General features: G+C 47.9%; 1 protein-coding gene across 1 annotated transcript in view; it reads left to right on the top strand.

Annotated features, from left to right (window-relative positions):
- Window positions 1–17610, top strand: part of LOC125941055 (uncharacterized) — an 82833-nt gene that overhangs the window by 20180 nt on the left and 45043 nt on the right. The window contains exons 3-4 of the mRNA XM_049657975.1: window positions 9355–9631; window positions 16716–16851. Coding sequence (XP_049513932.1) covers window positions 9355–9631; window positions 16716–16851 — 413 coding nt within the window. The remainder of the gene's footprint in view (window positions 1–9354; window positions 9632–16715; window positions 16852–17610) is intronic.

Genomic DNA, 17610 nt, shown 5'->3' with positions numbered 1-17610 from the left:
CGTCTCCCTGAAATTGTCAGTGTGACTGGCTCCCTCCACACCTCTTCGGTAGGACTCGACACAACTGGGGACGGCAGGGGCGTAGCCATAGGGGGGGGGGGTGGGTTGAACCCCCCCGAAATTTGTTGCGCAACCCCCCCCCCCCCCTTACCCACCCGTTGTTCTCGTCGCTTCGCGCTGACATAATTCAAGAAACCGGTGCTACTATCACAATTTTATTCCTGGGCGCTTCCGGTTGGGTTGGTAATTTACAGCGAATCATGTCTGCATATGGAAAAAACTGTCACGGTGTTTGTCAAGGCTTTGACACTCTGTGAGGTTTTGGGCGAGATAGTGGCGGCCGTATTGCGGTGGCCGAATTCTCAAGCAACAAATGCGGCAGCAGCATTTTAGATGAAGGCGAAAATGCTCGAGGCCCGTTTAGATTTAGGTGCACGTTAAGGACCCCAGGCGGTCTAAATTTCCGGTATACATTTCCGCCGCTTCCCTTCAGGTGCCGGTTAGGCCGCGCTCGCGCAGGATCTAGTCTGCGCTCGAAACGTCCTTTGTATGCGATTGCGCCCCTACGGAAGGCTGGTAGTTACTGTTTTGTTGAATCCCAACCAGCATATACGGAAGGCTGGTAGTTTCTGTTATGTTGTGGAATCCCAAACCAGCAATGTACACACGAAGGGGTTGATGCCAGCAGTGAAATTCCGCTGACTCGCAACAGAATGCACGAAAGAGGCAGCCGACAAGCATGGATTACTGCTGTGCGCAGTACAGCGTAAGTAAACTTGTTGCAGGCGCTGACAGTTCTCGTCGGAGTTCACGCGTCCTGAGAAATTAATTATGTGCACTATGCACTGAACAAGACCGGAGTCCATTCCTGCATCACTAGTACACCAATCAGTCGAGATTCTGTGAGGTACAAGGCCGCTTCCTATTTAAAGGGAAACTGAGACATCCACCCAAATGTAGCAATTTGCTACAATGGAAACCCAACCGGGTTCATCGAAAGAAATCCTCGCAGTTGAAGAAAAATTCGTCCTGGTCCGGGACTCGAACCCGGGACCACCACCTTTCCGGGGCAGCCGCTCTACCATCTGAGCTAACCAGGCGGCTAGCAGATGGCAGGGCCAAGTCGAATTTGTCGACAACTCGAAGCAAAGGCAAGTGTATGATGTTATATTCAGCGGAAATCCGCTAGGTGGAGATAAGTAATTAAAGGGAAACTGAATTAAAGGAAAACTGAAGAAGTAATTAAAGGGAAACGAATGTTTCTTCAAATTCGTTTTCGAAGACTGGTCCATTCATTGGCGCGATGAAAGACCGGTGCTCCAAATGCCCACTGTACCTGTCGTACTTACTGTGTTACTGAGCTTACTTTACGTTTTACTTAATCGCCTCACAAGCACACGCGAGGGGGGGGGGGGTCCCATGTCAGAGATATACATGTATAGAGTCTACTTAAACTACCGATATTTATCATCGAACACGTCACGTAGAGAAAAGCAGACGCTTGCGCCCCCCCCCCCCCCCCCCCCAGTCTGGCTACGCCCCTGGGGGACGGTAACAATATTCGGACTACTTGGCTACATTAAAGTAGGTTATATGGATACATGCATATTGCGTGTTTCTTGCGGACGATATTATTCTCTAACTTCTCTAACCCCTGTAGGCTCATAGGTCGTTGTACTAGGGAACACATTCTAATGTTTCGTTACCTTTTCGCTTCGTTAGTCACCAACACGGAATTTTATTGCGAAGCATTTGCCTGCTTTAGACGATTTGAATTTATCTAGCGTCTTACGCCGTCGTGATCGTTCCTTCAACTGGATCAAATTTGAATGGATTTGATTAGGATATCCATGACATGCATACAGCACATGACTTCCTTGATTAAGCATGACGTCACTGACATGTATGTAATGCTCTAGTCTCTTCCGCCGACTTGCTGGCGTGGTGTTAATTTAAATAAATTATATCCGAAACGCACAAACGTGACGTACTCATGACGTACACTGCATGACATGAATGGCATAAAAGGAATGACATGTACCTAAGTCTCGACATGGCAATGTCTTGTGTCGTATTATAGAGGGCTCGCATAAGACACAATTGCTTACTTTACACACATACACGCTTTCTGATCTGGTACCTCTGAAAAGCCCCGACTGGGGCTGGATAGCCAATTGCCTTCTGTGGGAAACTGCGTGGGCGCAGTTCAGCCAGACGCACAAGAAGGCACACAGAGAGACAAATACGTCTATATAACACGAAACGGCACATAGGACTAACACGGGGAACACTTGGACCATACAAATAATCTTGGGTCGTAGGCAGTGACTGTCACGCACGAGAACTCGCAATTCCAATTGGGCCCCGCAGGGGCGTCTGCGTCAGCAGGCGTTTGGTGTGTTGCGACACCACGGACCCGAGCACACGGGGGTTGGACCATCCCACGCGTAGCCGTGCGTGGCTTAGACGTGTCGGGGGAAAGGGGGATCCTGGAGGTTGAGCTAATGCCGGGTGTTTGGACCTTTAAGACCCCCCGGCGGAGGCAACACACCTCTTTGGCCTCTGCTTCACATAGACGGCACCCCCGGACTGACCCACCCGGGGGAAATCGGTGGTCGTGTCTTCCTGTCCCCCTCTCCGATCTTTCTCTGCTCTATTTTTCTGTCTTCACTGTCCTGTCACCTCTTCTCTTCATTTACTTCCTCACTTTTCATAGGCGGCTTGGGTTAACCTTGTGTAGGCGCCCTCTCTTGGGTTTCTATATAAGGTTATATCAGCAATGTACGGCTGGCGCCTGAATCCTTACACGTTAAGTGCTGCAGCGTCCCCTTGTTGGACTCCCTGGTGGGTGGCTGCCATTGCTGCCGAAGTACGCCAAACTGCTATGGGAACCCCCGCTTTTCCCCAGCTTCTTGATCGTCTCCCTCAGAGGAGGGGACGCACCGATGAGATTCCTGATGAGAACCTGACCCAAAGACATTTTCCCACGTTTTCAAGTAGTCCACAGTGAAAGAACCGAAAAAATAGCAAGAACCATATTCCCATTTTTAGTTGCAAAAAGCTTGTCCAACAGGCTAGGCCCTGGCTACAAGGTCACCAAAATGCCAAGCGGGGACCTTCTCCTTGAGCTACGTGATAAAGAGCAATACAATAGACTCGGCAAGCATGTTACTTTTGGTGATGTCCCAGTTACCGTTTCACCGCATCGGTCCATGAACACTGTAAGTTCGATAGTATCTCAAGCAGACCTCACAGACCTATCTGAAAGCGAACTGCTGGAAGGATGGAAGGAGTAAAACGTCACGAATGTGCTGTGCATTGTTATGAGACGGGACAGCAAAGAAATTCTCACGAAACTCCTGATACTTACCTTTGAACTGAGCGTTTTTCCACAAAGCATTGAAACAGGCTACACAAAGATAGCTATAAGACCATACATCCCAAATCCTAGGTGATGCTACGAATGCCAAAGATTCGGTTATGGATCGCAGAGCTGCCGTGGTCGACTCACCTGTGCTAAGTGTGGAATATAAGGCCATGCCTCAGACAATTGTCAGGCCACACCTCACTGCGTTAATTGCGATGGTGACCATCCATCATACCCCGGTCCTGTCCAAGCTGGAAAAAAGAAAAAGAAATTCTAACACTGAAAGTCCGCGAAAACATATCGTTCAGGGAAGCACGCAAAAGGTGCTCACCATTCCACACGACAACTTATGCTGATGCGGTGCGTCAAGGGGCAGCGTCGCAGCGGCTACTGCCACCTGCACAGCCCGCACACAGCGAGCGGTCGCTTGCGGCTTCTGCCACCAGGGTGGAAGCAGCTAAGTCTAGTCCACCCAACCAGCAAACAGGCCTGGTTACCCTAGGGTTGCCGGCACCACAACAGTCCTCGGTGGCAGCCCGCGCTACGCGTAGCGAACCCACAGGCCCGCCAGCAGCTCCCACCGTGGGTGCAGTCAAGGCTACCTCACCGGCCCCTGCTAGCGCTGGCAACAGCCGGCGGCGCTCAGGCCCAAAGGCAGCCCCATCGACCTCCGGGCTGGTGGGTGCAAATGTCTCGTTCTTCGCGGCGAGACTTTCTCGCGAAACTTCCCGCTCGCAAGAGCGCGTGTCCGGCGCTTCGCAAGAGGCAATGGACACTACAGCCATCCCGACGGCGCACCAAGCGCCTAAGGAGCGGCGAGGCTCCCTCGACTGCTTCAGAAAGGACAAATCCCGAGTTACGGGGCCTGGAAAGGTCTCCGTAATCTAAAGCAATACTTCCTTCTTCAGTACACACAGCACCAATTTACTTTCATTATAGATACACAAATCATACAATGGAACGTCAGAGGCCTTCTTAGGAACCTCGACGATATCCAAGAACTTCTTTACCAACACAATCCAAAAGTGCTGTGTGTACAGGAAGCACACTTAAAATCGAAACATGCAAGCTTTCACCGACAGTATGTTACGTTTCGTAAAGATCGCGATGATGCTGTCGCATCATCAGGCAGTGTTGCCATTGCAATCCGAAAAAGCATAGCTTGTCAATGTTTGCAGCTACAAATGCCCCTTGAAGCAGTGGCAGTTCGACTTGTTCTTCTAAACAAACTCATCACCATTTGATCACTTTACATACCCCCACATTACCACCTACATAAACATGAATTTCAGTCCTTTATAGACGAATTGCCAGAGCCTTATCTCGTTCTTGGCGATTTCAATGCGCAAAGCAGTCTGTGGGGCGACTCTCGTATCGATGCGCGAGGTCGTCCTGTTGAACAATTTCTTTTCTCCTCTGGTGCGTGTCTCCTGAATAAGAAGGAACCTACATTTTACTGTCTTGCAAACAGAACCTTTTCTTCGATTGATCTTAGCATAGCTTCCCCGTCTCTATTATCTGAACTTAAATGGGAAGTTACCAAAAATCCTTACGGGAGCGATCACTTCCACATGCTACTGAGAACAACCAAAGAAAATGAGTCTTCACCACAAGCCCCTCGATGGAAGGTTGATACAGCCGATTGGGAGAAATTTCGAACTCTTACTAGTAGTATCTCCTGGGCCGACATGTCTTCGTTAGGAATTGATGCTGCCGTGGAATATTTTACTTCCGTCATTATTGATGCCGCTTCTAAATGCATATCCGAGATACCTGGTGTGGGATGCAAACGCCATGTCCCATGATGGAACGACGAGTGTAGGAACGCTCGTAGGAAACAGAACAAAGCATGGGGGGTTGCTACGCGATTCTCCTACTGCGGAGGATCTTATCAATTTTAAGAACATAAAGTCCCAAGGCAGGAGAACGCGCCGACAGGCCAGAAGAGAGAGTTGGTAGAATTTTTTATCAGGTATACACTCGTATACAGATGAGCCCAAAGTCTGGAACAGGGTTAACAAGGTAAGAGGACGACACACATATTCACTCCTTTTGGTAAACACACAGGGCGACAGCTTGGAAGACCATGCGAACTATCTGGGTGCACATTTTGAACATGTGTCCAGTTCATTGCACTATTCTCCAGCATTTACGAAATACAAAGCAGTAATAGAAAAACAAACTACACCGAAAAAAGCCCCGGCAACAAGCCATATAACTTACCTTTCTCTCTAGCAGAGCTGCATGCATCACTCACCTGTGGCAACCAATCTGCCCCAGGCTCTGACCGCATACTATATGAAATGCTGAAGCACCTTCCCCATGAAACACGGAAAACCATCCTTTCCTTCTACAACGCTGTATGTTGTTCTGGCCGAGATCCCCTCTGCCTGGAAAGAGGCCAAAGTGATCCCTATCGTCATGCAGGGCAAGGATCCGTCGTCTGTATCGAGTTATCTGCCCATAGCACTAACAAGCTGTCTCTGTCTTCGAAAAAATTATAAACCATCGACTACTACACTTCTAAGAATCAAACAAACTGCTTGACCCATACCAGTGCGATTTTCGCAAGGGTCGATCCACCACTGACCATTTGATATGTATTGAGGCGCAGATACGCGAAGCTTTTGTTCACAAACAGTTATTTCTGTCTGTATTTCTAGTCATGGAAAAGGCCTATGATACCACATGGCGGTTTGGAATAGTGAGAAACCTCTCCCACTTTGGTATACGGGGTAATATGTTAAATGTGATTAAAAGTTAACTGCTGAATCACACATTCCGTGTTCGAGTTGGCAATGTTTTATCACGACCTTTTGTGCAGGAAACTGGTGTACCCCAGGGAGGCGTGCTCAGTTGCATACTCTTTATCGCTAAAATGAACACGCTTCGTGCTTCGTTACCACCAGCTATTTTTTATTCCATCTACGTGTATGATATACAAATAGGCTTCAAGTCCTGTAACCTCGCAGTGTGCGAGAGGCAGGTACAGCAGGGGTTGAACGAAGTGTCTAAGTGGGCGGACGACAACGGGTTCGAAGTAAACCCCCACAAAAGTTCTTGTGTTCTCTTCCCCAGGAAGAAAGGTCTCGTTGCAGATCCCACTGTCGAAATGTATGGACAACAAATACCTATGAACAAACCCAAGTTTTAGGCATCATACTTGACTCTACGCTTACTTTCATCCACCACATAAAACATCACAAGGCTAAATGCCTAAAAACAATGAACTTACTGAAAATTTTATCTCGCACATCCTGGGGCAGCGACAGGAAGTGTTTAATGAATCTTCACAAGAGCCTCATTCGGTCACGATTGGACTATGGTGCTGTGGTATATCACTCTGCTGCACCGAGCGTGCTAAAAATGCTAGATCCTGTCCACCATCTGGGTATCCGCCTGGCCACTGGCCCATTCAGAACAAGCCCCGTCGAAAGCTTATACGTAGAATCAAATGAGTGGTCACTCCATCTCCAGAGAACATACATCAGCTTCACCTATTTTCTCAAAGTGCACTCCGATCGGGAACATCCTTGTTCTATAATCGTTCATGATTTGAAGTGTGCAACGCTTTTCTATAATGTAACCTCTATGAGGTGGCCTTTCTCACTGCGTGTGAGAGAACTTAGCGAAGAGATGGATGTCTCACTTCTAGAACATCGCCTAATGCCTCCAGCTGAGCTCTCACAGCCCTGGGAGTGGCAGGTGATAGAATGTGATCTATCCTGTCTAGAGGTCACAAAGCACGCTCCCGAGCTCGAAATTGCAATGTATTTCCGCGAACTTCAATCGAAGTACTCGTGCTCGGAATTCTACACCGACGCATCCAAGTCCCATGCTGGCATATCTTACGCGGCTGTTGGCCCCTCTTTTTCTAAATCTGACGTATTGAACCCCCTAACAAGTATCTTCAGAGCAGAAGCATACGCAGTACTGTCTGCGGTGAAACATGTAGAGGAATTGAAACTACAAAAGGCAATAATATCCAGACTCGTTGAGTCTTGTAAAAGCGCTAACGTCTTTACAAAAGCGTAAGTATCCTGTTTTTATTCAGCTTTACTCACTCTTGTGTAACATTTACCTATCTCATAGACATGTAATAATATGCTGGGTTCCCGGCCATAGAGGAATCGAGGGTAATGTGCTTGCCGACGAAATCACCAAATCAATGGCACCGCAAGGTATTGGTTTTCCCGCTGCTGTCCCTGCTACAGATCTGAAGCCTTTCCTACGAAACAAATTGCGAAGCCACTGGCAATGCTTGTGGGACGCCGAAACAAATAAGCTCCACTTGATTAAGCCACAGTTAGGTTTCTGGCCCTCTACAACGAAAACACGACGAAATGATGTCCTAATCTGTCATCTCAGAATAGGACACACATATGGTACTCACAATGTTCTATCGAATGGTAATGATCCTCCAACCTGTGGTAGATAGTGGCGAGATGCTCACCGTCCTCCACGTCCTCCTGGACTGTCTGGAAGCCGAAACATTTTCCTCTTGCATACCGCCATTGTGTCCCACTCCATCTCTTCATGTTTCTTGGTAAAGAACCACTCTTTTACACCAACGCGGTCCTCGATTTCTTGAAAGATGTGGTCCTGCATGTTAGTAGCCCAATAAGTTCGTAGCGCATCCTCTCTCCAAAGAATGTTGCTGTGATAGTCTTTTTTTTATGCACATGCCTCCAGGTCCTTGTGTTTCAAGGGCTCTGTTTAGGCACTTGTGCTTATGGCCAATTTTTTCATCTGTAATATTTTGTGTCGTAAGATTTTTTCGCAATGCATTGTTTCATGTCCATAGTACACATAATTAGTCATCGCCATAATCTTATTACATGTAGATTTTACGCACTTTACAGCGACTGTTTTTAGGCCCCTTCACAGCCATGCTACATCTAATGTTCATATAATTCACTATTCATGCACCCCTAACAAGCCATTACCATTGTCTTGGCACTCTTTGGCCACATCTGGCCCTTGAGCCAATAAACCACAATAATAATCATCATCATCAATTTCAATTAGGAGTTCAGACCTTGTGGTGATGGCTCGGAGGACTTGGCTTCGACAGCCGGTAAGTACGGGCGGCGGTTGGCGACGCACCAATAGGCAGGACCCGGTCCAGCCGCAGGTTCACAGCTCCGGCAGGTGTTCGGGTCAACCTGGACAGCAGCGGCCCGGTCCAAGTTCAGGGTGGCACGAGGGCGAAGCCCGGTTCCGGAGCGTCAGCTCTGGGACGTAGTCCGAGCCTGGCAGCATGGCAGCGGTCGTGTGAGCCGGGACGACACTCAGCCCAGCAGGATCCGCGACGATGGTAGAAGCCGGGGCGGCGCCCGGTTTGCAGTACAGGACCGGGATGCCAGGACGTGGGCAGGTGTTCGATCCGCTCCATCTCGTCGCACTACGCCGTTCTGTCAGCTTGGCTGCCTCGCCGTTCTAGATGGTCTCACGCGGCACGCGCACTAGCCACGCGCACTCCCGCGCTTTTCGGCCCCACACACCGATCACAGGTCATCCTCCTACCACACTTCGCAATGCTTGGCATAACGTCAACTCCTACAGTGCCTAGTATCTGCATAACTTTTCGCAGGAAGTGGTGGACACCCTCGGCACCTGGTGTCTGGCGCGTGTCATGTATGAAAAAGTTAATGGTGCCTCGTGCACTATTTTTTTAAAGTTAGGTTAAACCAGGCAATACACCATGAATCAAATAATATATTAAAAGTACATTATGAACAAGAAATATGTATATTGTAACTCAGCTTTATATACCATATCTAAGCAGATTGGCTGTAGGAGAAATTAGATCTGCCCTTTATTTTGTTGGAAGTTGGTTCGCAAGGCAACAGTAGCCACGATCAGCAGTCCGAAAGGGCTACCGAATAAACGCCGTTTAAACAAGGCCAGATCAGCCTTTCCGGCATAAGTGCGCAGTGGACTGGCTTAGTTTTGTTTGACCACCGACATCCGTTCATCTGTCTCAGGTCTACTCTGTAAGGATGGCGGAGACGACGACCCCGATGACGGTGACGATGACGGCTATGAACGCTCGTGCACGTGGCAACCCAATAACCCCTGCTGGCTTTATAACGAGCTTGAACTGTGGAATCTCTTGCTCTCCAAGGGCTGCTTCGAGCTGCGGGAGCACAAGTGTTACGAGTTGAAACTTGTGGGATTCGCCTGGTCCATATTCTACACGCCAGAAAATGCGGAGGTCTTCCGGACTGCGCTTCTGACGCATTTGCTGCTGCGGCAGCACAGGTCAGTCATTTGAGCACCATTACAAAAATTTCACAGCGTAAGCTGTTCTGAAAACGTTCCAATAGCGGTTTCGGTTGGCGATGGTGTCGCCACGTTCGTCGCAGCTGTCCGTCGCAGCTATCGCCGGGAATGAGAAGAAAAATACCTCAGTCCGGCCCGGGCCCATTGCCCATCGAGCCCGGGCCCATTGCACGGGAGTCGCTCTACCACGGATCCACGCCAGTGGTTGCTAGCTTGCAGAGGAAGAATGCTCTATAGATGCGTCCTAGCGTGCGAGAAAACACGATGAAGATGATGGTGCTTAATTGGCAATCCCTTTTAAGTGGGGTGGAGACAGTCGCCTAGCCTGTTAGCGTTACTCGGGTATGCATATTTTTCCTTCCATAATTTTTCTGTACATCTCTTTAAGCTTTCTTAATTTCTTCCTCATAACTTTTCCATCTACTTCACTATCTGTCACATGCGATGTGACGTGTGTGCCGCGTAGCATCGATACCTGCACACTTTGCACTGCAGATGCATATGATTACACCAGGTGGCACGCCGGGTAGCAGACGCACATAAAATGCCACAAGATGGACAGGTAACGTGGCAATGAGCAACAGGCAGTCGTGCATCGTCTACGCCTTACTCTCAGACATGGTCAGGAAGAACTGGACTAACTGATAATAGACTAACATGGAAGAAATGGCCTGGGTAGCGATTATAGCCGTTTAACATTAAAGTTTGGGAGAGATAGCATCAAAAGATAGATAGCATCACAATTACTAAAAATGAACGAAGAGCTACTAACGGAGATCGCAAGGACAGAGAAAAAATTGGAGGCTTTTCCTACAACAGCCCGGGAATATAAGGAATCGGTAGGCGTTATCCTGCAGAAAATAAGACACACGAAAAAAAAAAACAATTGTTGATTGGAAAGAGGAAGCCACGTTAGTGGTGGAACAAGGAAATAAAACAAGCTATAGAAAAGCGTAAAGAGGCTTCTAGGGCTCATCGAGAAGCCAAAAAGTTGGGATTACACAAAGAAGAGGTGCTCTTTAGATGGAAGAAATACCTAGAAAAGATAAGGGCGGCGAGTGAGCTTGTGCAAGAGAAAATTAAACTCGCAAGTGAACATTGGGTACATAACATTAGCAAAGGGACAAAGGCGCCCCAAAAAGATTCTGGAACCATATAAAAGCTAAAATTCACAAACGGCTTTGTGTGACGAAGATGGTAACATCTACGAAGGAGACGATGCGCTGCGGTACATCACAGACGTTATTAGAGGTAACTTCGGCACTAAAAAGAAAGCATAATTCAGACAACAGATCCAGCAACAACAGAGAAGCCGAAGAGATCAAAATTTAGCATAGAAAGCTTTGTCCCTAATTACACGGCTTCAGGACCCGATGAAATCCCACTAAAGCTCATCAAAAAAACTTGGTCCAAAGATCAAGGCACTGCTGACTAATGCCATAGAGCAACTGATTAGAACAAAGAAAATACCAGTTGTATGGCGCGAAAGCAAGATGAACCTCATCTACAAAGCCAAAGGAGATAGGGATAAGACGAGCTCGTACAGGCCAGTTACAGGGATGTCGGGGATATATAGAATGGCAATGCAAGCCATAAAATTAACTGTCGAAGTGGTTGGAAAAAATCCTGTATTGGGGGAACAGAATGAGTTCAGGCCAGGCAGACGCTTAGACGACAATGTTTGAACTAACTCAGTGCATAAAGATTTCAGTAGCTCAGAATAGACCTTTATCGATAGCATTTCTAGATATTAAGGGATCCTATGAAAATGTAGACAGGGAATTTGTTATGGGATATGCTTAAGCACGAAGGCGTAGATGGCGATTTCGTGGAGCTGCTGAGGGAGATGTATATAGACAGCCGCGTACAATTTGTATGGTAAGGTCGAAAAGGTAATGACGAGGTGGAAATTCACCAAGGACTGAAGCAAAGATCTCCCCTGTCCCCATTGTTCACGCTTTATACTAAGGGCATAGAAAGACGACTGGAAAGCAGCGAATTAGGGCTTGATTTATCCTACATGCGTAATGGACAAATGGTGCAAGAGAAGGTCCCTAGCCTGATGGATGCGCACGACACGATGCTATTAGCGGACAATACAAGAGATTTGCAGATACTTGCCAACATATGTGGCAACGCAGCGACAAATCTAGGCCTTAGGTCTAGCACAGAGAAATCGGGAATTCTGATCTTTAATGAAGAGACGAGTAATTACGTTTTGCCCACAGTGAAGCAGTATAATTACCTCGGCGTATACACAAACGAAGGAAACACTTACTCATGCACCCACCAAGATAATTTGAAAACAAATTGGGAGCGAAATGCAGCATTAATGATACGCAGAGCACTGTGGGGCCACAATAAGTACGAGGCGGTGCGCGGAATCCGGAAGGGAGTAATGGGGCCAGCGCTAACATTCGCAAATGAGATTCTATGATTAAAATCCGGATATATTGCCGAGTTTGGAAGTTAACCAAAGATCAGTAGGCCGGCTGGCTTTGGGAGCCCCAGGTAATACCACAAATGAGGCATTGCAGGGTGACATGGGTTGGGTCTCTTTTGAAGTCAGAGAAGCACAGAGCAAAATTAGTTTTGAAGAAAGGCTCAGGAACATGGACGAAAATAAATGGGTGGCTAAAGTGCGCGAGTTGTGCCTCAAAAGCGTGGACACAGAATAGAGAAAGAGGTCAAGAAGGTTGGCAACTAAGTGCAGGGTAATTGAAAGCGTAAAGTCACCTTGGAGTCATCAGGAAGAGAGATAAGCAGACTGAGAATTGGATGCAAAGAATGAAAACAAAGAACCTTGGAGATTTACAAGAAGGAAAAGAAAGAAGTAGGAAGGAATTTCTGAAGGACAACAGATAAAATAGCAAGGCAGTACCGTGCTATTTGAGGCTTGAGCCGGTTGCTTAAGCACAAAAACATACCGGAATAAATATTCGGAAAGGGATGAGGCATGTGTCTTCTGCAGCAATAATCCGGAGACCACTCAGCACACCCTAATGGAATGCGATAGGAATCACCCAGTGAGAACCGTAGGTAACGTAAACCTTCCACAAGCGCTTAATTTAAAGTGAACGGAATCATCAATCAGTCAGCAGTAGAGATAAGCAAACAAGTCATTTAGAGTATTGGTGGAAGAAAAAAAGGGAAGAGAGCGATGGGACCGAACCCGTTACAGGCATAGGTTGCAGTACAAGGCAGAGAAGTTTTGCGGAAGAGAAAAAAGATTAACGAGATGTATAAAGAAATGCTAGATAAAAAAACTGGTACTGCATACTTGATCAAATCAAGCAGGCCAGGCAACTATTTGTCACCACCCCATTTTAGCACAGCACAAGTAGCGCAGCACAGGTACAGGTACAACACAGGTAGCGGCACAGCACGGGTAGTAGTGCCAAGTAGTTAGAGAACGCTTGAGGAAGAAAATAAGTATAAGGACATCTATACAATATGGCTAGAGAAGATATGCATCGTGTACCTGAAAGAACAAAGCTAGCTAGATGACTAAGTCACCGCCGCGTTTCAATAGGGATGCGAATAAATCTTTATTAGCATCGTATTGTGCCACTTGAAATGTGATATGTATGCCGCGTAGCGTTATTACGTATGCCCTTTTCATTGCTGCAGCATAGTACTACAGCAGGTGGCATGCCATGTAACAATTTCATGGGTAGTAAGGTAGTGGTACAATGTAGATAAATCTTGAGGGAAAATATTATGGACATGTATTAAATATTACTGCAAACAGAATCGTTCATGGTATATCTAATTAAATCAAGCAGGCTAGGTGACTGCTTGCCACTGCTTTGTTTGAAAGGGAATGCCAATAAATCCTCATCTTCTTCATTAGCATCGTAGCGTGCCACATTTCAGGCTATGTGAGATGCCCGCCGCGTAGCGTCGTTACGTGTAGAATTTGTATTGTAGTCCCATATACCTACACCAAGTAGCACGCGATCTAGCAGTTACGTATGTTGTTGTAGCAGGTAGATAGATATGTGGAGGAGCAAGAAAGTTAAGGAGATGTATACAAAATGCTAAAATGAAAAATATTTATAGTGTAACTGATTAAATCAATCAGGCTAGCTGACTGTTTCTCACCGCCAGGTTTCAAAGGGAATGCCATTAAGTCATCATCACCAGTAGTATCGTATCGCACCATTTGTCACGCGATGGGAAAAGCGCGCAGCGTAGCTTCGATACGTTCAAACTATGCATTGCATTTGCATTATATTCCTCCAGGTGTCCCGATAGGTAGCAGTCACCTATAGCATTTGCATGCTGCATGTAGGTCGACATGGTTAACCTATAAGGCTAGGTGACTATTTATCGCCACGCCGTTTCAAAGGGAGTGTCAATACACCATCGTCAACAGCATCGTATTATGCAACTGATCAAGGGATGGGACATGTGCGCCACATAGTCTGAATACCTGTGTTTATACTCTTCGTCACACGTTATGTCACCTCCTAAAGGGCCCCTAAACCACCTCAGATATTTTTTGAACATTGCAAGTAAACAGGCGCATCGAGTTAAGAATGCCGGTACGATCAACGATGCCAAACGCTGCAGCGCTACGCGCCGCGGGCGCGCCACAAAACCAAAACAAAAAAAATATGACGTCCTCCTCCCCTCGCCTTTCCGGTAACCCAGCGGTCGTCATGTCAGCAGGGGGGAATCTGGTGATGTCAACGGCGGAAACGATGTCCATTGGTCGAACAAGAACCTACGACTTCCGGTTTGTCTGCTAGCAGGTACGCGCGCTCCCTGCTCGTCCTCGCCGTGTTGTTCGCTTGTGCGGGCTTGCGCCTAGGTAATTACAGCCCGCAACGCAAGTGCCAAATCGCTCGTGTTCCAACACAGTCATGCTTAGCGGTCTCATTAGCTGCGCCAACAGAGTGCGACATTGTTGGCCTTTCCAGACGTGCGCGCAACACAGGGTCTATAGCGGCACGCTTCGCATAACACGCGCTGGCACCGCAGCAACAGCGAGTAGCCAAGAAGCGCCGAGTTCACGTCCACGTTACCGGCACGCTAACTCGCCGCACGCCGTTTGCCATTCGCGGGCCGCCGTTCGACGAGATTTCCTTGCCGTACGTAGAGAGGATGAGACCGGGACTCATTTGTGCGGCAGCCTCACCACCGCTGATCGCTCGACGGCGCCGATATCGTCGCTAGGCCTTTTCCGGTTCCCTTCAAAGCTAAAGCGGACGGCGCTTCGAAATGAATTACCGACGCTCACAAGCCGCAATATTTTATTATCGTTGTTATCGCTCTTCGCAATAATTGTACACAAAGAAGAAAAATACGCTGATATTAGCGGCGCCGTCGGCTACGATGCGAGCAAAGCCGAGCCGGTCGTCTCCCGTCGGTAGCCGTGCACTCAGCTGCAGCCGATGTTTTCGTTGCTGGTGGCAGAGGCGCGCAGCTTCACGGTCGTCGATTGTCCCGTTGATCGTGCAGTGGGCGGGGCGCCGGCCGAACTGTCGTCTACTTTGGACACCTCTCGCGCGGCAGACTGGAGGCTGTATCGTCGTCCGCATATGTGCCGCTAGCGGCTAGCATGGCTAGCGTGGACGTGCCTTAACCGGAAGTAGGCAGTGTTTTGAGAAGCGCGTTGGCGATGACGTATGTCACGTGACATTTGGAGCAGCAATCGGCAAGGAGGAGAGACCAGCCGTAGCGAAGGAAAGAGCGAAACGAGCGAGGGCCGTTTTTCGATCATCAAACGCGTGTAACTCCGCTATTACGGCACCATTTCGAAAAATTTTCGCGGCTACGTGTTCGTTGTATACTCGTGCACAACTGCAACACCACAACTAAATTTCGACCTCTGGGTGGTTTAGGGGCCCATTAAGGAGCGAATCCTAGAGCTACGCGCGCCGGCTGCAACCCGGAAACGTCACCCGCCGTGGTTGCTCAGTGGCTATGGTAATTGGCTGCTGAGAACGAGGTCGTGGGATCGAATCCTGGCCCCGGCGGCCGCATTTTGAGGGGGGTAGAAATGCGAAAACACCCATTTACTTAGATCTATGTGCACGTTAAAGAACCCCAGTTGATTCAAATTATCTCGGAGTCCCCACTACAGTGTTCCTCATAATCAGATGGTAGTTTTCGCACGTAAAACCCCATAATTAAATTTAATTTTAACCCGGCAACGTCGCGCTCAGCAGACCGCTGGGCAGAGCAGCACCAGCCGCAGCTCGCCGTGGACGCCGGGGCGCAAAGTTCAGATTGTTCTCCTAAAAACGACGCGAACAGACTTCACCGCGAAGACCCTGTAGTGCGTGGTGCCCAAAATAGAGCTCCTATGGAGCCGCTCCTTCAGCTTACGCTGTGACATTTTTGTAAATTGTCCTTGTACAAATTGGCTGACACTTTCTACTACCATTGTGTAGCGCAAGGTACACCAATGTAAAGAATGTAACGCCAGACAACGCGCAACATTTGCCATCAAAGGCCAAAAGAAACGCAGAGAAAATGCGCATGCATACAGGTTCCATACGGCAAAAGGAACAGACCCGAATACTTTTTCAAAAGGCGTGTCGCTTACGAAACCAGTGTCTTTTGCTTGGGCTATCTACGAGTAAATTTGTCAAAAGGCCTTTATAGGTTAAACTGGATGGCGCGTTAATCAGCTAGTATAGGCGCATGATCTTTAATTGAAAGAGGAAGGTCATACACAATCTGCCAGCCAATTGCGGGGCTTGGTAGGGCCGGCCTCTATTTGACAAGATGGATTCGAAGCAGAAGCAAGCAAAGTACTCTGTGCGTGAACTATTCGATGGTTTTCTTATCAGGAACAGATGCGCAGGTTTAACAGGGATACGTCTGTTCGGAAGCAATGATTTTCTTTATTCTTTGACATGTTGAGACTATACTGATGTGCATTATTCTTCACTGTTCTTGTTTGTTCTAGTGAGGAACTGCAATATATCGTTGAGCGTAGCACGGATGGTGTCTTGTTTTCGGTTTCTGCTTGTTCCGCACTTGTAGCATGACCAACTATGGTCACGTTCCGACCGAGAATCTCGTATGATGCACGACCTTCCTTTTGCAGGTGCGTGACGGGCGTAGCTGTGGACGTTTCCCAAGCAAAGCTTGAGTACAAAATGTTCTGGCATGCCATAGAGAATAGCGCCGGTGGCGTTGCCTTCCTCAACTTCAAGGCCAAATTTTCTGACCAGCATGGCACGGTGAGTATGTCGCGCAATCTCTACAAAATATCTACATCAACCCGACGGATTTCGGCCCAGCCTGATGTCGTATTGACATTACGCAGCCTATCCCCTATTTTCTTTTTTTTTTGTGAGCAGGTGAGCGTGCCCTATCTTGGAGGTAATCTGTGGCCAGTACAAAGGCTACAAGACATGAGGCGGCTTGAGGCTTCGTATACGACGTGTTCACGATTGCCTAGTGCTGAATTAATGCGCGTCTCCGCTTCTACTCATGCTGCGCATGGTGCGGCAGAACGCGTCTCGTATGTCCTGCCTTGGAGGCAATCTGCAGTGGGTTCGAAGGGTGCCGATCCGAAACAGCTGATAGCTTCGTGTGCGCTTTGTTCTCGCGCGCCTTCACTCTTAAAAAAAAGGCCGTAGTAGTTATTCGCTAGTGTCACACCATTTGCTACATTGGTATAATGGCAGTTGGTAACGATATGATTAGTTACTGAACTGACTAAACAATGTATTCGCTGTTACGAATGGGTCTCGGCTTCCAATCGCCAAAGCATTTAGCGCCACCGGATACAAAGGTTCTCACCTCTTCAGCATATCTCGGGCCCAGCTGTGGAGTATTTTATAGTGGATCCGAAATACGCGTTACAGAATACGAACTTTGAATCCGGTGGTGCGAGCTGCGTTCGAAATTGTTGCTGAGACCCATTAGTAACAGTGACTACGTTGTTTATTCATTTGTTACTAACTCTATCGTTACCAACTGCAGTTATACTACGA

Source organism: Dermacentor silvarum, chromosome 10 (genome assembly GCF_013339745.2).
Source record: "Dermacentor silvarum isolate Dsil-2018 chromosome 10, BIME_Dsil_1.4, whole genome shotgun sequence".
Taxonomy (NCBI): domain Eukaryota; kingdom Metazoa; phylum Arthropoda; class Arachnida; order Ixodida; family Ixodidae; genus Dermacentor; species Dermacentor silvarum.
This window is presented reverse-complemented; position numbering and strand designations above follow the sequence as displayed.